The sequence below is a fragment of the Panthera uncia genome (genome assembly GCF_023721935.1).
Source record: "Panthera uncia isolate 11264 chromosome A1 unlocalized genomic scaffold, Puncia_PCG_1.0 HiC_scaffold_17, whole genome shotgun sequence".
Classification (NCBI taxonomy): Eukaryota; Metazoa; Chordata; class Mammalia; order Carnivora; family Felidae; genus Panthera; species Panthera uncia.
In genome coordinates, this window is record NW_026057577.1 from 40,516,037 (window position 1) to 40,538,245 (window position 22,209).

Genomic DNA, 22,209 nt, shown 5'->3' on the forward strand with positions numbered 1-22,209 from the left:
AACCACTGAGCCATTAAGAAACAGGAAATGAAGGGGTTTATGCAGAGGATGTGTAGAAATAGCCAATTTAAGTTGTGGTCAATGAAAATAATTAGCTGTAAACTTAAGACTATACAAAGAAATCCTGTGAAAATGAGAAAGGGTGATGTAGAAATAGTAAGTATAAGGAGAAGGATGAATGATGGTCCTTAATGAATCTAAAAGAGAAGAAATTTTTTTTCTACTGAAGGCCACAAAACCATTTATATGCAGAAGATCTAAATAAACCAGCAATACATGAACTCTTTCTTCTTTCCTTCCTTCTTGGCTTACCTGTTTATCGATGTATCTATCATCTACCTATTTTTCTACCTAGTATCATCTAACTACATCCAGCACATGGTTTGAATGGGTCTTGCATCTCTAATTGTGTGAAAGTAAAACAGACAGACTTATGTATGGGTGCATAAAGAGAAATTCCAGAATTCACACAGAGGGGGAGAGACTGAAAGTAGATAAAATGGAAAAGAGACAAATAGGAAGAAAGAAGCGTGTGAATAGATGTAGATTATGTTTTATAAAAAGGATATTGTTGTATATGTATAAACATGAAATACGGAAGATTGGAAGAATATGCATCAAAAAGACAACAGAGATCATGTCTTGGATGTTCTTTAGTAATTTCTATATTTTCCAAATTCTCTAGATGAGTTTATGTTTTTAAAAATTATTGAAGTAAGTCAAGTCTTTTCCTTAACTGCTGAGGGGTATGTCTTATAAGCTTTACACGTGCTACTACTGGGGCACCTGGGTGGCTCAGTCAATTAAGCATCTGACTTTGGCTTAGGTCAGGATCTCACTGCTCATGAGTTCGAGCTCCGTGTTGGGCTCTGTGCTTACAGCTTGCAGCTCTGAGCCCGCTTTGGATTCTGTATCTCTGCCTCTCCCCACTCACTTGCTCATGTGTTCTCTCTCTCTCAAATATAAACAAACATTAAAAAAATACTTTAATAACATGATATTACTAAATGGGTAAACAGAGTCTAGTTATGTATATAACTGAGAAAACAAGTCCTGGATATTCGACAAAGTACTGAAAAAGAAAAAAATATATATGTCTTTTTCTAATTCTGCCCTTTACAAATACCCTAGATTTAAAAAACAGGTACAGGGGCACCTGGGTGCAGTTGGTTAAGCATCTGAATTCGGCTCAGGTCATGATCTCATAGTTTGTGAGTTTGAGCCCCACATGGGACTCCGCACTGGCAGTGCGGAGCATGCTTGGGATTCTTGCTCTCTCCTCTTTCTCGGTCCCTCCCCTGCCTGTGCTCAATCTCTCTCTCTCTCAAAATAAATAAATAAATAAATAAATAAATAAATAAATAAATAAATGAAACCAGATACATATTTTAAAATTGTATCAATTTTTACCTAAAAACTGGAAGGATAGGCATTCTTATAATCATCTATTTCCCTTATTTTTCATGGTTAAAAACGCTGAAAGTTTTCTGGAGGTATCACAAATTGTCTACCTAATCTTAAGTGCCTACCTTTTTAATAGTGGCACTTGTTGTGTTTCTTTGAATCTCAGACATATGACAGGCTACTAGAAATGTTTGGGATTAGAGGAACTTCCTCAGAATTTCTCAGATTTACACAAATGTAGGCCCCTTTTCTAGTTCTGTCCTTGAGTTATTATGGAGGAGTTTCTTGGGAAAGCCATTGCCTGCATCAGTTACTGGCTTATTTTATTGAAATTTACCTAGAGGTCAGTTTGACACTTGATCTGCTTAAGCTGTGACCGTTTTGTGGAAGAGTCAGGTCAATGTGAAAATAGATTAGCTATTGCAGTTTCAAGAGTCTAAAGAATGGTCTTGAGAGGTTTTCTTCACTTCATTCTATCCTGAGGATGCTTGGGTGGATCACCCACTCTAGAATCACCATGAAGTCTAGATCCAACAGAGGACTTTGTAGATCTTTCTTAAACTGTTCCTTGCAGTGGAATCGATTGCCTGTGAGGAATTGAAGTGTAATCACTCATCCATTTACTCAACATCTACCCTTAGGCTAGTGAAATTGCTGGGACAAAGGCTGTAGAGTCTCTGTGTTTAAGAAACACACACCCTAGTGGGAATACAAATGTGCAATTGACAACAGAAATATACCAGTGCTATGGCAGGATGAAGAATCACTTAAATGAATAGTTTCTTGGGCATTCTCCTAATTCAGATCCCTCTCTCCTCCTGCAGGATTATCCTGGGTGTTTTAGGGATAGTAGAGAAATTGCATTTTGGGAGCTGCCTGGAATGACTTATCCATAAAGTGGTGAGGCCTTTCTAATTTTAGGAAGGATGCCAGGCCTACACTGTACCCTGATGGCTCCATGTGACAATGTTGCCACCCACTGGTGATGAAGAGCCTCTGTGGGCCTTGACCTGGTCCCTGAACTAGAATGGTGTCAGTCCTGCTGGACAGAATTAAAAGTCAGTCTGGAAGTCTTTGGAAGTACAGAAACAAGTTTAAAATCATTGATACATGGAATTGAAACAGAAGTAGTTTCATACAACTCATTATATATGTCATGTGACACACTGCATATTTACTTGGAGGCAACATAGAAAAACCATAAGGTCATAGACCCAACCTCCAGAGTTTGAACCCTAGCACTGCCACTTACCTGCTGGCTGTGTGACCTTGGGTGCAGTGCTAAACCTCTCTATTCATATTCTTCACTTGTCAAATGGGTGAGAAAGTAATTACCTGGTAAGGCTGTCTGGAGAGCTAAATAATTTAATCCATGTAAGGTGCTTATAGTAATGCCTGCACAGAGTAAGCACTGAAACCATGTCAATTATTAATATTAATTCTTTAGTGTAGCTAGTACTCTCTGTCTTCTATGTCCTTAATGACACCCTTTGCATTGCTGGGCAGGGTACAGAGATCTTGTGAGCTGAAACATTTTGGTATTTCTCCTGTTTTTTCCTCCAGTCCCTCAGGGTGTATTGGCTGAAGCTTTAAGAGTGTTTTATAAAGTACCAGTCATATGAAAGGAGGAAAAAGTTTCTTTCTAACATTTTATTTATTTTTTTTTAATTTTTTTTTTAACGTTTATTTATTTTTGAGACAGGGAGAGACAGAGCATGAACAGGGGAGGGTCAGAGAGAGGGAGACACAGAATCCAAAACAGGCTCCAGGCTGCCAGCACAGAGCCTGACACGGGGCTCAAACTCACCATCCGCGAGATCATGACCTGAGCCGAAGTCGGCCGCCCAACTGACTGAGCCACCCAGGCGCCCCTCTTTCTAACATTTTAAAGAGAAAAATAGCTCCAAATTTTCTGCATATGCCAGCTGAGAGAACAAGTACTCAAAGCAACTTTCATGCCCTGGGAGTAGAAAAGGAGATTTCATTCTGTGGGGAGGAAGTCTTGCAACAATATTATCTCTAGGGTAAATATCTGGCCACCATCAGACCTTTCTTAATAACTAGATTTGTGATGTAGCACATGTTGTGTTTCTTTGAATCTCAGCTGCACTGTGTTCCTCGGGGTGCTTCTTCTGACCTGTGAATGTCATTCCACAGTTGGCATCTCTATTGAACCTGGGGTGGTGGTGAGGTGGGGTCTGGGGGCACTGGAAAATGGAATTTGCTATTTTAAGGAGCATGTCTGTGTTGAACTTCAATAGTGATGCCTCTCTAGAATGTATTTTCGTAGAATGAACTTTCATTTTAATAATACTAATTCTTAAGAAGAACTGAATTTTCAATGCATAGGGCTTTGAGTATCCATTTAATGAATGGATTGATTGAGTGATTTAGCATGCATTTTCAATGGGGTTTCTCAGCCACTGGAGTCTTGTGGACATCTTGATGTTAAAATACTGTGCCAGTAAGTTCTCTGGCAATTAGGCAGGTATAAATTTTAAATGAATTTTATGAAGGACTGTGCTAGCTTAGTTGGCCTTTGGAAATTGCAAAGGAAGCCAAGTGTTGTTATTCAACCACCCTTCCTTCAATACCCCTAACTCTTTTGTAGATCAAATACATCCCTCAACCTATCTTTTTCACTTTCCAAAAATGGGAGGTGTATACATCAAGTATTTGTCATTTTACCTGGGGACTCTGGGAGGTGAGGAATTGGTGAAAAGTCAGAGTGTGTTAGCTGAGGGAAGACATGAGCACCATTTTCAAATACTGGAAAACTGGAAGAGGATTTCGATTTGTTTTCTGTGGATGCGCAGGGAGAACTAGTGGTGGGTAGTTTCTGGTGAGTAGAAATTGACCTAATTGAGACTTCAAATAATTAGAGCTATTCAAAACTAGAAGAGCTTATCTTGTGAGCTAGTGTGCTTCTCATCACTACCCAAGTTTAAGTGGGTTCTGACCAACAAAGCTTGGGATGCTGTTAATTAGATACCTGTGCTGAATAGAATGTTGGCCGCTAAGGTTCCTTTCATGATTGAGGTTCTACATGTCTTTCTCACTTCTGTGGAGAACCAAATAACAAATCACCTACTGTTGATGAATAATGACTATTGGGCTGGAAGGGGTTTGGAGAAGGAGGTCTTCCTTGGGTCCTCTAAAAGACATTTTTCAAGTGGCCCTCTACTGTAGCCACTTAAAAAATGCTCCTAGTGCCTTGATTTCCTGAAAACAGTTTAAGAAAACAAATTTAGTTTGTCTGTTCCAGCGTCAGAGATTGAACAAGTCTGTCACTCTGTAGTCCCTTTGCTTTGCATTGTTCCTGAAGCCTTGTTGCAGACACATTCTGTCAGCTGGTCTTCCATGGATGTCCTTGTTGTCCTGACTTCTCTTTCTCCCTCTTTATCAATAGTTAATTCAGATTGGACATGATCTCTTACTTATTTAAATTTTCTTTAAATTTGAACTGACCCTGAAAATTTCTACACTTGCTTTCTGTCCACAGTCACAAATTGACAATAAGTTCCTGAATGGCTGTCTCATGTGTTTTTAAAGATGTCTGTTCCTGCCATGGTTTCGTTGTTGTGTAATAAAAGGCAGAGCATAAAACCAAACCTAGTGAATAATCACTCTTTATATGTCTGTACTAGAATTTTGGTAGTATAGTTTTACCTTTATTACAGGAGAAAAAAATCTCTAACATTAGATAGTAGAAGCTAGAGTAGTGTTGGATGTATTGTAGATACTTGATAATTATGTGTTTATATGATTGCATCAGCATATTCTTTTCCATTTGGCAAGTTGAACAGAGTGCATATAAGAACTGAAGTCTCATTTTTCATAATCCTTGGGAAGAGAGTTATGAAAAGTAGTGAAAGAAGGAGTCTTCTCCTTTAAATAATTTTGTAAGGCTTATCACTAGGATTTTAAGTGGAGTTAAATGAACAGCTTCTGTCAACTATCAAATATTATAGATGTATGGTTAAAGTAAGGCTGGTTTATACTGTATTATCAGAACTTTATACATTTAATATTATGAGATCTAAAACAGTGGCAACAGAAATGACCTCTCAGTAACTAAGAGATGTGAATTCTCACTTAAATCTGAATCTCATAAAGAATCCTCTTTTTGAACAATGAGCATATTATCCAAGTGTGTTACTGTGAACCTATTTGGGTTCAGCTGCCTATTTTGTGAAATTAGAGGTTGACTATATCCTTGGATCTCAACACTGGCTAAACATTAGAGTCACCTCGGGAGCTTAAAAAAAAAACTGATGTTCAAATGCTATCCCCAGATATTTTGATTCAATTGATCTATCATTTTATGTTATTTTATTTATAATATTCTCTTGCTTTGTAAAAACTACAAAATACAGATGAAAAGAAGAAAATACATCCTCAAAGATAATCACCATTAAGATGTTGATGTGTTGTATGTAGTTAATTTATGCGACACAATGGGCTTCCTTCCCACCTCTTCCTTCCTGGAACCTCTGTTCCTCTACCTGCCTGTATAATGTAATGAGGGGGTATGGAGAAATGCTAGCAAGAGCAGAAGCCTGTGAGCCTGAAGGATCTGGTTGCTTCAGAATGAGAAATTGTGAGAGCCTCTGCCCTTTCCATCTTCTCCTTCAAAATCTCAACCGTCTCTTGCTCCCCATTCTGCACTCAAAATGGGTATGACTGAAAATGAGTGGTAACCCAACTCACAGGCTATATAAATGAGAGGGCAGACTCCTGAGGAGCAAGCAAAGGGGATAAAAGATCCAAAAATTGTGAGGCCAGGAGGCAAAAAAACCAGGAGGGACAAAGTCCTAGAAGGTGCTATAGCACCCTGAGGTACTAAGCCTCAGGGATAAGGACAGTGACTTTCATGCCTGTGGCTGCTGGTGGGACAGGACTAGCTGGCCAAGCTAGCCATACAACTCTTTAATCTCTCACACTGTGATCTTTCCATGGTTGGAATACAATGATAGAACCTGAAAAAAAATGACTAAAAGATTTTCTAAGACAGTGTGAGTTTGGCTAACAATAAGGGCATTTTGTTACTTATTTACTAAGTGAATCTCTGTCTCCCCTTCCCCACCCCAATTCCCCTTCCGCAATAAGACACCAGGTCAAGGGTCTATTTTAAGAGGTCTGTATTAAGAATATCTAACAACTGGTTTATCAGAGCCTCCATCAGAATGGAAGCAAGCCTAACAGCTGGAGTGGGATCTATAACTTTTTAGCTGCTAAATTGTGGGTAATGTGTTTGTGTTCCTAGGGAATGATTGGTACAGAAGGATGGATGGTCCCTATTGATCAGAGGGCACAGAGGTATTTTAATATTGTAACAAAATCAATGACTAACAGTCCTGAGCATAGTCCTGCACTTACACATATCTATTTATTCATTATTAAATGAGATTATGCTATACATGTAATTTTTATTTTTGCCCCTTTTCATTTAATATTTGATCATAAATGTTTTCCCATGTCCTAAGGCAAGATTTTAAAATGTTATTTATAAAATGTGGCATAAATCCCATTGACTCAACTTAGCCATAATTGATTTGATCCTTTTATTATCATAGGACATTTAAATTTTTTCTTTTTGGAGAATCAAAGGTTCTGTAGCTATTCCAAATAATGCCATGATATTCTTGCTTATATATCTTTTTCCACGTCTTTGATTATTTGCTGTGGACATATTCCTAGAAGTGAACGTGGGAGTCAATTCATTGACTCTTTGTTAAATTGGCCTCCCCAAGCAGGCTTTGACAGCACACCACTTCATCTTTCTTTTTAAAAAATTTTCTTTTAACGTTTATTTATTTTTTGAGACAGAGAGAGACAGAGCATGAACGAGGGAGGGGCAGAGAGAGAGGGAGACACAGAATCGGAAGCAGGCTCCAGGCTCTGAGCCATCAGCCCAGAGCCCGACGCGGGGCTCGAACTCACGGACTGCGAGATGGTGACCTGAGTTGAAGTCAGATGCTTAACCAACTGAGCCAGCCAGGCGCCCCACTTCATCTTTCTTAATGATAGTGTACATTATTATTTAAAAAAAATGAATGTTGATGTGAAAGATGGAAAATAATATATAATTTTCAATGGCCATTTATTTACTCTTCCTGAGAGGAAGTTTTTTCATATGTTTATGGCCATTTTATCATTTAATGGTGTCCTTATATCTTATTATTTCAAGGCATTTATCTTTATCTAATTAATTTGCAATACTTTTATATACAGTAAGTACACTAGCTTTTCACCTGTTACCTATGCTTCAGTTATTTTCCCTGTTTGCCACTTAAGTTCTCAGGTGCTTTGTTGGTTCTTGAAAAATACATCTTCAAAATTCATGGATATTGCATTTTAAAAATTTATTTCATTGCTTTTATGATTAGAGAGGTCAGAAGTTGTGGGACCTTAGACTTATATGTATGTTAACAGTTAACACTTAACTATAATTAATATGGAATTTCTAAACTTTATTTTTGTATACTACAATGTTTTCCCAAAGAGTCAATTATTGGATAATTTTCCGTTTCCTTCCTAATTTGTAATGGCAACCTTATCATATACTAAATCATTATTAACTCCTTACAGGAGGCTCTTCCTACCTTCCGTTCACTGCAACTGTGGCTTGGAAAGCAGAACCCTAGAACTGCCCTCTCTGCAGTGGTGCACACATGAACTTGGGGAGATAGCCAAGGTGCACCTCAGGCACATTCCAAAGAGTCCTGTGGTCAGTCTGCAGTCAAAGTTCTTAGCTTTTTTATGTTTCTAGCAGAGTTTTGAATTCTAGAAATTTTGGTAGCTTATTCGGAGGAACTGAAAAACTCAGAACACCCCTAGAGTTAGTGAAAACTATTATACGACCACTTCTACAGCATAACAATGTCTCCAGTCACTATGATACTATCCACTGTTATTGTGCTCTTCATATCTCTGTCACCCTCTGAAGAACAATCATAATGATGGTTAACAGTAACATTATGCTTATTATGCACGAGGCACTGCACTAAACCCTTTCTGTAAATCAACTCATTTAATTTTCACCTTATGAACTAGATACTAAAAATTATTCCCATTTACAGATGGGGAAACCGAGGCTTAGGGCAGGAAAGTGACTTACCCAAAGGCACCTAGGTAGCTGGTGAAACTCAGAAAAGGCTGCAGGCTATCAGGCCTCAGATTCCACCCTGTGACCCATGTGGACTATTATGACTATTATATATAACTGCCCTTTCACTCAGGAGGCAGAGCTCTCACATATTCCAGTGAACTTGTGACCTTTCTCTGGTGCTGGATGGTCATTCCACATTCCATTCTTTCTAACAGAGCCTGTGCCTGGCTCTCCACTCTGCTGCACAAGCTGTGTGCCTCAGCATTGTGCCTGACAGATGCCACCATTCTGCAGTTTATACTCATTTGTAGCAAAAGTACAATTTACACATTTGCTGAAAATTGGAAATGTTATCTATGAAGAGCTGTTTGTACACCAGGGAGACAATTAAAGTTAGCGGTAATAGTATAAAGATTCTAAAGTGAGGTTGACTGAATTCTTTTAATATATTAAGATAAATATGACAAAGGAACAAGTAATTCTCATACTGATGCACAGAAAAGTAATTGAAAGTTTTCTAATCGCTTTTCTTTTTTAGCAGCATTTATTTTTTAGGTAGTCTCTACACTCAACGTGGGGCTCGAACTTACAAACCCAAGATCAAGAGTTGGATGCTCTATCGACTGGATCAGTCAGGCACCCCCCTAATTTATTTTTTAAGGCCAGCATAAACTGGTAAAACACACAGACACACAGACACACACACACACACACACACACAGAGAAGCACCTACAGAATAATTTAATTTGTGAGTATAAAATTCTAGGTTTTAAATTCTACCAAATCAAATTCAATTGGATATTTAAAGAATAATACACCATAATCAAGCAGTTTATCATTTATAAAGATGTTTTGATTTTTGTTTTCAATTAGTAAAATATATCACACCACTAGAACAAAGGGGAAATACATGATAATGCAAGTAAAGAATAGACAGGCATTTAATAAAATTTGATATATCTGTTACTTAAAAAATGCTTAATATCTAAGAGTAAAAGTTTACATTCTAAATTAAGTACATTTATTTCTAATCAACTCCAAACATCATATATAATAGCAAAACAATAGAGAAAGAAAGAAGACAAATTTTACCTAATGCAGTAAGTATGAAACAAAAAAAAAAGATACAATAATCACAAAGGGAGAGCAAAATTATCATAATTTTAATAACAGCTAACTTTTACAGATGACTAATGTTCCATATACTGTTCTAAGACTTTCTTTTTTTTTTAAATTTTTTAATGTTTATTTAATTTTGAGAGAGAGAGAGAGAGATAGCACGAGTGGAGAAAGGCCAGGGAGAGAGAGAGAGACACGGAATCCGAAGCAGGCTCCAGGCTCTGAGCTGTCAGCACAGAGTGCCACGCGGTGCTTGAACCCATGAACTGTGACATCATGACCTGAGCTGAAGTCAGAGCTTAACCGACTGAACCACACAGCCACCCTTACTGTCCTAAGAGTTTCATTTGAATTCAGCTATTTATTTGCTTCAACAATTCCATGAAGTACACAGTATATTTATCCCAATTTACAGATGAAGAAATTGAAGCATAGAGAAGAGGTTAATAATTTCCCCACAGTTGCAAAGCTGTTAAGTGGCAGAGCAGGATTTGAAAACAGTCCATCTAGTTTCAACCTCTGCACAAGGATGGCACAAGAAAATTAGTGACAAAACAACAGAAGTAATAAGATTTGATTAAGTTAGTGAGGTTTAAAAATAAATATAAATTTGTAATAAATTTATAATAAAATAATTTATAATAATTTACAAATATTTTACAAATAAAAATTTATAATAAAATAATATAAGCAGGAAATGACTCCTCCTTACACTGAAAACAAAAAAATTCCCAGGAGTAAATATTCAGAATCCAGTTGAGGAGAACTTACAGAATTTTTCTGAATGATGTAACAGAAGAATTGAATTGATAGAGATACATGCCATATTCTCAGATAGGACAACTAAATAGTATAATAAATTTTAATTATTACACAGATTCATTTGTAAATTTAAAGTCATTTCAGTAAAAGTTTCAATAGTTTTTTGGGGCACTGGGTGTCTCAGTCAGTTAAGCATCTGACTCTTAGTTTTGGTTCAGGTCATGATATTAGGGCTTTGTGGGTTCGAGCACCGCATCAGGCTCTGTGCTGGCAGTATGGCAACCTGCTCGGGATTCTGTCTCTCTCCCTCTCTCTATCAGCCCCTCCTCCATTTGTACTGTCTTTATCTCTCTCAAAATAAATAAATAAACTTAAAAAAATTAAAAAAAAATTTTTTTTTACATTTATTTGTTTTTGAGAGACAGAGAGAGAGAGCACACAAGCAGGGGAGGGGCAGAGAGAGAGGGAGACACAGAATCTGAAGCAGGCTCCAGGCTCTGAGCTGTCAGCACAGAGCCCATCGCAGGGCTTGAACCCATGAACCATGAGAACATGACCTGAGCCCAAGTCGGACACTCAACCAACTGAGTTGCCCAGGCACCCCTTAAAAAAATTTTTTTTTAAGTTTCAATAGGTTTTTAGGGGATGGGGTTCAGGGAAATACTACTACTTTTCATTTGTGAAAACAAATGGATAAGTTTATGCTTTAAAGAAGAAAAAGAGAATATATTTAACTATTTGCTTACCTATACATAGAATCTCTCTGGAAAAATACTTAAGAAACTGCTTAAATTGATTTGCTTCCAGCAAGGGGAATTGGATGGCTAGAGAGTTTGGCAGGGGTGGGAGATTTTTCATTGGATATTGTTTTATACCTTGAACATGTATGAGTGTAATATCTTCCAAAAGCAAAAACAAACAAAAAAAAGGTGGCTCAGTCAGTTAAGTGTCTGACTCTTGATTTTGGCTCATGTCATGATTGCACAGTTCATGAATCCAGCCCTGCATCTGGCTGTGTGCTGACAACATGGAGCCTGCTTGGGATTCTCTCTATCCCTCTCTCTCTGTCTCTGCTCCCCCACTCTCTCTCACTCTCTCAACAAATAAACATTTTTTTTTAAAAAGTCAACAAAAATGAGTAAGATTATCCAATAAAACTGAAAAAAAAGAAGAGTACTGAGGGAGTTTTGCTCTATCAAAGAGTAAAACATTATGAAACTATTAAACAAATGAGGCTCTGCCTCAAACCCAGATAGATTTTCTAGAACCGGGTAGAGAGCCCAGAAACCTGCCTGGCACCAGCATAGAGAGTGAATCTGACAGAGTGGCTTTTGAGCAAAGAGAAGAGTTTTATCTGGAAGGCAAGTCTTAGAGGATAGAACACCAGAAACAGAGGACAGGTAAAGTAGAAGTATTCCAAGCTATGTGAGCTTTCCTGGAGAATTCATTTCCTTCTTGGTTTTCCTGCCCAAGAAAATCTTGTCCATTTCAATTTCCACAAAAAACAGTGGTGCTCTGCCACATATTCATTACCAAGGAGGAGTCAACTTGAAGGGTAAGAGGTTCTCTTGACCTGGGAAGACCAGTTGTCCGTGTAACCTTAGGTGAGTCATTTGTAAGAACCATTAGCACTCACTGAGTGATTACTCTGGGCCATTAGTAGTTCCAACTGCTTTGTATGTATTACTTCGTTAAATATTTATAACAATCCTTGTTGCAATCATCTTTAAAACAGTCCTATAACCAACACTAGCGCTCACTGAATGATTACTATGAGCCAGGCATGGTTGCAGGTGCTTTGTATGTATTAAGTCAATCTATATAAGCAATCCTTTGTAGTAGCCTCATCTTAGTTTACAAGGCTTTACAAGGAAAGCGAGCTGTAGAGATGTTAGCTGGGTCACACACTAAGTGGTGGCACTGGCCTTGAACCATTCAGTTTGGCTCCAGTGGCCATTACAACATCATACTGTATCCCCATCAATACCTCGATGTCTCAGTTTTCACATATAAAAAGGGAGTTGGATTAAACACTCACTGACGTTCCTTCCAATTCCAAAAAGTACTACTATTCTCAGTCATAACACTCCAGGATCCATCCTGAAATTGGTTTCTGCTCTGACTTCCTGAAACCAGATGCCTGTGAGCCTATCTCTGCTCCTCTCTATATTCAGTGGTCATGCTGAGTCAGCCAAGTTATGGCCAAAACTCTAGAACACCATTTTTGGATGGCACTAAGTAATCAGAAGGATAAAAGTGTCAATTCAGATGAATTTCAGGTGTCCCTCTCACAGTTCTTAAAAATAAGATTTTTTTTTTTTTAACAGCAGACTTGGGGTACCTGGGTAGCTCAGTCAGTTAAGCATCCGATTATTGATTTTGGCTCAGGTCATGATCTCATGGTTCCTGAGATCTGAGCTCTGCACTGATGGTATTGAGCCTGCTTGGGAGTCTCTCTATCTCTACCTCTCTTGCTCCCCCTCCCCTGCTTGCACTCTCTCTCAAAATAAATAATAAACGTAAAAAAATAAAACCGCAGACTGTGTTTTGATTTACTGTGGTGAGTTAGAGAACAAAGAAATGGTGTCAAGGTTATTATCACAGCATAGGATATCAATGTTAAAATAATTTTTTTTTCTTTTTATCAAATGCTGTTTATGTGTGACCTTGTTTATAGGGCTGGCCTCCCTGAACTGTCTTTTGGAGAAACATCAGGTTGCTGCCCAGAACAAACGTGCTGAATAGGAATATGATAAAGAATCTGGCTTCTAAAGCTTCTGTGATGGAACCCAAGCCCTGACTTTGCAAATGCTCAGCTTCTATCACATCAGCTTCACAGGTCACATTCCAGTGTAACCCAAACCTTTTAGCCACTGACCCCTCCTTCTAGGATGCTGGTGCTCTTCTCTCCTACAAAGGAAGTCTGCCATGGAGACTGAATCCATCACTACCTTGGAAGAGGTCAGGCTGTCACAGTGAGTAGAGCCCACTGGGCACAGTTCACTGCAACTGGAAGTTCAGCCTGGGGAACCACCTCAGTGGCTGTCAGCTCCCACCAGTCCTGCTTGAGGTGCCATTGCCTTTCTTTTCCTTCTCGTGCTAGGAGTCATGAAGGGGTAGGTGGGTGGGCTATCAGAACCTGCAAAGTATAACTTTTGGTAAAAAGGAGTGTGAGGGGGCTTGGGTGTCAGAAGCTGGAGTTAAAATGACAGTTTTGCCCTTGCTCTATGTGGCCTTGGGCAAGTCATGTAACCTCAGACAGTCTAGAGATGGAACATATCTCATAGGCTGTGTTGAGGATCAAGTGACATAATAGGAGTGAAGAGTTTAGCACAGTGCCTGGCATGTGGGAGCTGCTTAATAAACCAGTTACTGCTCTTCTTGTGACCAGTTAATGATACTGGTTAATATTCTTGCCTGATCTCCTCTATTTCCCTTTGAAATCTACTTCCCAGCCCTGGCATGGGGGGTGAGTTACAATGAGTCCATCTTGGTGGCTGAGAAGCTGGAGACAGGCTGGGCTCATAGACTGAAGAACAGAGCCATTTGCTAGTTATACAACATGCGTATTGCTAGAATACATTTTTTATGCTCAAATCCTTTTTGTATTGTTTGACTATTTTGAAAAAGGTGGTATTGATTTCACAATAAGAAAGAAAACAGTACGTTAAAAAAAACATTGTAAGGACAGGTTGATAACTAATAAGTCAACACCATTCATCTCAAATTTGAAAAGATTTGAAATGATTTGAAAGATTTGAAATGAATTTGAAAAGATTTAAATGATATTGTGATAACCTGAGATGAAGACATCACCCATGTGGTACTCTGTCTGGGAATGTATATATCTAAATCTAGTCATGAGGGAGCAACAGACAAACCCCAAAGGAGGAACTCAGTATTAAAAGAGACAGAGAGAGGCTATAATTTCAAAGTGTTGATGCCATAAAAGACAAAAAAACTGTGCAGAAATGTTCCAAAAGAAAAGTGAATAAAGACACATGACAACTAAATATAATACGTCATCCTAGACTGGATCAAGTACTGGAAGAAATGCTATGAAAGATGTTACTAGTTCACTAGACAAAATTGGAATGCAGACAGATTAGATAAAAGTACATACACACACACACATGCATATATAAACATATACATAGAGAGAGGCAGAGAGAGCGATGTGGGACATAGAGACACAGACAGAAGAAAGCCAACAAAAAGGCAAAAGGGGCAAAATATTAATGTCAGATGAATCTGAGTAAAAGATAGTCAAGTGTTCTTTTATGCCATTTTTACAAGATTTAAGTTTGAAATTATTTTCAAACAAAAAGTTTAAAAAGGATTAGCATGCTATTAAATATTTTACATGTGTATTTTAAAATTCTGAGGAACATTTAGAGATAGAAATACTTCCTGTGTGAAAGGAATCTTCCCTTTTCTTCCTCCCCAATAGAGCCAATAAAACTAGATTATCAATGCACAAATTACATTTTTAAAATTTTACAAAGAGAAAACAAACTAAAGACCCTTATTAAGCACACAAATCTATATATTAGTTCAAAGTTAGTGTTCGTTAAAACCACCATGATTTTCAGAGATAAATCAGAAAAGCTGAGATGTAGATCATTCTTGATATAAGTGGATTCTCAGAATCAGCAAGCATTTTGCACTGACTGACAGGCTTCCTTCCTGATAGTTACAAGTGCTAAACATGACTTCTGGTAGGATGGGGTCTTTCTGCAAGATGGTATATATCTCTACACATCTTTTACACCAATCTTGTATGTAAGTGCCTCTAGACCCTCTTCTTCTCACCTTGTCTCATATTTGGGGATGGGTAAGATGTTTGTTTCATACTTGTTTGGTAATAAAAATAGCTACATGCTTAGTAAATTTTCTTTCAGATTCCATTAAAATATCTTTGCATCCAAATAATTGCATCAAAGAGAAAATACATGAATATCATTACCCAACACAATTGCTTAATAGTTGCTAAGGAAATGAGTTAATGGATAGAGATGGTAGGAAAAGCTCACTGTAGTGACCCAGCTGACTTTTGGACAAGGGGATGAAAAGAGGGTTTGCCTCCTGAAGTTGATCTGGCTAAGCTGTGGACATAACATTAGGGTTGATGCAGGAGACCTAAGGGACCAGTGTACCTTCATTCTCTGTGGCTACCACTCCTGGATGCTCCCTCTTGGGATGCATACTAGGGAAAAAGGCCCCATTCCCTAGGACAGTAGGGCTGTCCTGTGGTGGAGAATACTGAGGACACCACTCTCCTAATCCCCAACCCACTGAATCACTTGCATTTTCATGGCTGTCAAAGGCTGTGAATGGTAATTGTTTGGGTAAGATTAGTCAAGGGCTTTCCTCTAGCTAGGTTCACAACAGGAGCCAGGAGTGGATGGGTTTGTCTCAATCTTTCCCAGGAGTTGGTTGATGGGAGGGAGGTTCCTGTGCCAAATTGACAGCAGTGAAGCAGAGAAGGGTGAGGGACAGGCTTCCAGAAACCTTGGTCTTGAGTGGGCCACAAGAGCAGAAAAAAGTCTTTCATCTCTGTTTCCCTCTGCTCCTCTTTCTTCACCAAATGAGGGAGAAGGCTAAACATTTCCCAGAGGCAACAGCAGTCTGCTTCTAAGCCTGTGGATTGGTGAGTTGCCAGCTAATCTTACTTTATCTGGACAATTAATCTGAAAATTAATCACAGAATTCCCCCTCAGTGTTCCTGGGTTTCATTCTAGGTACGCATTTAGGTTTTTTACCCTAAAATCATCAATTGGGCCGAAATCATTCCCTCTCTGTCTTGTCTCCTTTGCCTGCCTCTCTCTGCTCTCTTCCCAAACCTCTTTAAAAATGTGCTTATTCTTCCTTTGGAGGCATCTGGTTGTCATGCAGAATTTTCACTTTTGCTTTTTCAGCAAAGTGCAAATTTGTTACACTCTAAATTCTTTTTGTTTACTGCTTCCATTTTGGATGAAATGTTGGAAATTAAAACCCTCACATCTGTGTGTGGGAGCTTTAAAAATCCACAACACAATGGAAGAACAGCTTGATTGTGAAAATACACGCTTCATTAATTTTAATTTTTTAAAGTTTATTTATTTATTTTGAGAGAGGGAGATAGAGCACGTGAGCCAGGGAGGGGCAGAGAGAGTGGGAGAGAGAAAGAATCCTAAGTAGGATCTACACTGTCAGCGCAGACCCCGATGTGGGGCTGGAACCCACAAACTGCAAGATCATGGCTTGAGCCGAAGTTAAGAGCCAGATGCTCAACTGACTGAGCCACCTAGGTGCCTCATTAATTTGAATTTTCATTAATCTCTTACTTCTTCATTAAAATTTGTGGTTGATGAAGGAAGATTACAGTTGTAGATAGAACATGGGTTTTGAAGTCAAGCAGCTTGAATCTCAGCATTGCCATTTTATATGTGGTAACCTTGGGTCAGTCATAACCTTTTAAAATTCCCTCATTGGTAAAAGGCGGGAACATAAGAGTGGGATAGATGTGAGGATTAAACAAGCTAGTCTATGTACAATCCATGGCACAGAGCCTGGCTTTGCTAAGTGCTCAATTGACATTTGTTCTCATCAAATGTAATCCATGTAAAATGCCTGCACAGAGTCTGCTCCAAATAGATGCCCTTTCTATCTTCCCTTCCAAATGTCAAATTTCTCTCTAGTTTCAATAAGAATGGGTTTTCCCAAAACCCTAGTCATAATACTTTCTGACAAGGGACTTGAGATTTTATATCTGTTCATGCCATGTAACAGGCTGAATGGTGGCCCTGAAGATACATCCATATCGTAAATCCCTGAAACCTGTGAATTTTACCGTGTATGACAAAAGGGTGGATATCACCTCGTATGTCAAAAGATGTGATCAAGTTAAAAGACGTTGAGAGTAGAGATTTATCCTAGATTATGTGGGTAATCCATGCATTGTAACTATGAGAGAGAGGCAGAGGCATTTCTGAGACAGACACACACAGAGGACAAGGTGATGTGAAGACAGGGGTGTAGACTGGAGTGGAGGCCACAAGCAGCCAGAAGCTGGAAGAGGCGAGGAAGGATTCTTCCCTGGAGAGTCCAGAAGGAGCAGGTGCTGACATTTTGATCTCATACACTGGCCTCCAGAACTGTGAGACAATACACTTGTGTTGTTTTAAGCCACCCAGCTTGTGGTGCTTTGTCATGCAGCCCTAGGACACTACTGCAGTGATTCAATCTGCACTGGAGAGTTTGGCCCTCCTCTTGTTCTCTCAGCAACTCTATCAGTAAAGAGCCTGCAGGGTGGGCCATGCCCCCTCAGGTGCCCACAAACACAATGCTCATGAAACACAATTTCGTCTGGACCCTGGGCAGGGCAGGGTGTGGAGAGACCCTTGGGACCACTCATCCAGCTCCCATCCTCTCTGAGGCCTTAGGTTCCTCCTTTGGGCATAGCAAACCTTTTCTTTCCACAATTAGAGACAAAGCTTAAAATGCAAATATCTTCTGTTATATAACATCTCCACTGTAATAGGAAGCTTTGTGTTCCGTAGTAAATGATTTTACTACAGGTCCTTTCCTGCATGTGGGCTCTGACAGGGAAGACAGCCAGGAGGAACACGTGGGACCAGAAACACTGTTGCTATGGTGAAAGCAAAAAGCACAAAGCAGGAGTGGAGAGCTCTGAAGACCCAGGCTTCCTGCGTCACAATTTCAGAAAGCAAGCCAGAAACGACTCTCGTTCCCGTAGCCAGATAACTGGGTGTTTAAGCCTCCCAGCAACCCTGCACATTTCACAGACTAGGAGATTGATTTGCCCAGGTTCATGCAAATGAGAAGAAAACTGAGACATAACATGAGTAAGGGCCATATATATGTCCCCGAGCCCTTAGCATAAGGATGCCTTGTTACCTCTACTAAAGAGAAATCTAGAAAAATGCCACTGAAGGGATTCAGACTTAACACATCCACATCATTTGACCCCTGAAGGTCATTCTGTGTCATATTTTTTTCAAGTGCATAATGCTAACCATTCCCTATGAAACCATAAACCAGAGCTGTCTGAGCCCTACAACCATTCCATAGCAGCTACTGGGGCCACAGACTACCCATGAAAAGAAGTTTCTCAATGTTCTGATGTCTGGATAGAGAATACCTGGGTCTCAGGCCCTTCTATGACTCACTAGCTGGGTGTTATTAGTACAAACAGGCCCCACCTTTTCACCTCTCTGTGCTTCCCTCTTCCCATCTGAGATGTTAGGCCAATGGGTTGGATGAATGATTCTCAAGCCTTGTTGTACGTGAGATCTTCCTGGGGAGCTTCCAGGCCTCCCCCCAACACTAATTATACTGGAGAACTAGGCATCAGCATTTTCCAAACCTGTCCATGTGATTCTTATGTGTGGTTGAGTGTGAGAACCAATAGATTACATGACTTCTGAGATCCTTCCAGATCATTTCTTTTCTCAAAATTTCCATAGAAATCCAGGGCTACTAGAATTTTGATTCCCCAAATATTCAGAATTCATGGAAAGCCCTTGAATAAAGCCCACATTTGGGGAGAAAATCACTCTGCTGTGGTTTGCCCAACAATATACCATAATGGCATTTAAAAGCTATGTAATGGTCTAAACCATTATGGCCTTTCATGCTTTTAAGAGGATGGAAGGGTTAATGTGATAATAGAACTACTCAGGTATCATCTAATTAATTTTTATTTTAGGGGATTGCTCTAAATAGTACCCTGGAATACTGAAAAAAAAATTAATGTTTTCTAGTCGACTAGTATTAACTAAGCTCTTGTTTGTTCTGAGGACTGCTAAATTCAAGCTGGAGGTAGAGAAGGGAAGAGCCTTTCACATTTGAGGAACTCATAGTCCAAGGTAGCAATTAAAACAGGAATAACAAAGGCAGCCACAATTTTAAAGTACTTATGGCAGATTAGGCAATGTGATTGGTGCTTTTTATGTATTATTTTATATTCTCACAACAGCCTTGCGAGGCAAACATTATTTCCTCCATTTTATTGCTGAGGAAAGTAAGGGCCAGAGAGGTTAGGTAACTTTCTAAGGTCACACAGCTAAGAAGTAGATCTGCTGTTCCAACCTACGCTATTTCAACCATACTTCAGCACCTCTAGAAAGGATTGAGAAATAGAAATAGAGATGGCAGGGAGAAGGTGAACTTTCATGAGGGAGTCAGGTGTGGGGTGGACGAAATGCTATGAATTGCTCAAATGAAAGGTGCTGTAAGAAAATAAATATGACAAATTAATATGTTAACTAGTTAACTACATTTTGGGCTCAAGCCTGTAAGGGAACACAACACTGGAACAGATGAATTCATTATGAAGGGCCACCTCTTCACAGTCAATTCCAGCTTCCTCAGATTAGTCTCAAAAAAAATAAACTCGTTGTGTTCCTCTTTGGATTGCATAGTTCAACAATGTCATTATTTAGCTAGTATGAGGTCTTTGGATTTAGGCAGACTTTCATTTTTGCTGATTGTCTTCAGTGATACAAAATGTACCAAGGGGAGGGGATGGTGGTAGGCACAGCTTTAACAATCATTTTCCCTATGGTGTTCATCATCAAACACCATGTGAACCAGCATATTCTGAAGGGACACACACATGCAATTCAAAATGAGTTAAGAAGTAGAGAACTATCTCTCTTTATATATACATCTGTACATATAGTCACTCAGAGATCTAAAAGTAAATCTAATATTTGAGAAAGCACTGAGCTAAAATAATTCACCCATGAAACAGATACAGCTTGAAGGGTAATAAACACACTATGGCCTAGAGCAGGACAAGGGAAAAAGAAAGAAGCAATGGATTTTCTTAATGAGCTTTTACAAATCATCTTTTTCATGTTGGAGCCAAAACTAGGAGCAAATGACCAAAGAACTTTAGGGTTCTGAAGAATATTCACAGGCTACAAAAAATGGTTTAGATGTCAGATTTTTTTAAAAAATATTCTAAAAAATATTTATTACATTTACAGAGTGGAAATTTCCTATGCATATATAGAAAAGATGCATAATTACACAAAGGTATTATGTATATGTACACAGTTCATATGCAAAATGTATACACATAAACTGTACTGCTGAATACATGCTTTTTATGAGGATGGGGCTGATTCCATAGCAATCTTTTCATGTGGAAAATGACCTCCACTCGGCAAATTATGAGTAGGAAAGATATATCCTGTCATTACAAATAACATAGTGTTAAATCACACCACAACCACGGATGAGATATTCTATCAACTATAGTACAAATCTAGGTAACATCTATTCCTAAAAGGAAATCAAGAAGTATCTATGGAACTGTGGCAATGAGATATTGAGTTAATAGAATGAAAAGAGACATGTGATTTGTTCTTTTTATATTAGTTACTATAGTATAGTTTTTAAAGATTTGAAAATAAACTAATGAGAATAAAGATGATCGTATCTGAAATAGCTGGTTGTGTTTGAAACCCAATTTTTAAAATTTGTACATAGGAATACTTTAACAAGACAAACAGACCATAAGCTTATTTTTCTTTTCCAAATGCTTATCAAATAAGAAGTGAACATGTAAAACAGATTTGTTTTCTATGTGAAATCCTCTTTCATATTACACACACACACACACACACACACACACACTACTCTTTTCCCCCTCAGAATTGCAGAATCTCTACCAGTGAACTAAAGATATGAAGAACCAAAGGAGGTATTAAAGCAGCATTTTTACCTTTTTGCTGGTCAAACACAGATGGAGTGCTGAAATCCATGGTTGCCTGTCTCATCATTTACCAACAGAATGGCAAAAAGCATCCAGGTTTCTAGAGAGAGAAAAAAAAAAAAAACCACCATCTCACATGTTACAGTCAACACATCAGTCAGATACAGCATCACTTGCCAAAACTCCTGTTTGAGAATTAAACGTGCATTAGAGCTGCAGGTTGTTGTCGAAGCAAATGATGGCAATAGGCAAATGTTATTCCTGTGATACCTGCCAGGAAAAGAGTTACTTCTTGTGGCTTCATTCATCAGCTATGCTTGTGGGTAATTATTATACACCTTCCAACCCCCAACAAAAAAAACGAAAAAGCTCAAACTCTAAAAAAAATACAATTTGCAGGGGGCTACCTGCCTTGGATCTGAGCCAGGAAAACACTGGAGGTCAACGGAGCTTCAGCAGCTGGAATGTTGCTTTAAACCAAAAGAAATCTCAATGGGTGAGTGAGGATTCACAGGGCCAGACGGAGCATGTGCAGAGCTGCCAATGCAGTTGGATTCAGCTGTGTTCTTGGTGGAGTGAGAGCTGCATTTGGGTCATGTGAGCGGAGAGTGCCATCTCAATGGAATAGGACGTAAACAGTGTAGCAGGAAGCTGCTGGCCATGTGCTGTATGGAGTGGTTATCGGCTTTCATAGCTCATCTGCAGTCTCTCTTCGGCTTCATGCTCCAAATGACAGGGAGGATGAGGGGAAGCAAGTGGCGTTTGAAAGGTGAGATTTCAAGGCTCAGACACCCATGACAATGAAATTAAAACAGTCTGCAATCACAAGGGCGTTCAGTGCAGTATTATATGTGGTTGAAAAAACCCTGAAAATACCAGAATGTACACCATTGAGGAATAGTTGAACAAATGGTAGTAAATTCATACGCTACATTTAAAAACGTGAGAAAATCTCTCTATATATTCATCTGGTAGGAGGTCTCTAATCTATTGTTAAATGAAGAAAAAGCTTATATATTTCATTTGTTTACATTTTTATAAATACAATAACTACCCATTGTGTATGTAAATATATATATATATATA

At 38.8% G+C, this 22,209-nt stretch overlaps 1 protein-coding gene across 1 annotated transcript in view; it reads right to left on the bottom strand.

Moving 5' to 3' along the window:
• Positions 1 to 21,370, bottom strand: part of ANKRD55 (ankyrin repeat domain 55) — a 95,990-nt gene extending 74,620 nt beyond the window's left edge. Inside the window, exon 1 of the mRNA XM_049649482.1 lies at positions 21,133 to 21,370. Within this exon, the coding sequence (XP_049505439.1) occupies positions 21,133 to 21,190 (58 nt within the window). The 5' untranslated portion in view covers positions 21,191 to 21,370. The remainder of the gene's footprint in view (positions 1 to 21,132) is intronic.
• Between the last annotated feature and the right edge of the window lie 839 nt (positions 21,371 to 22,209).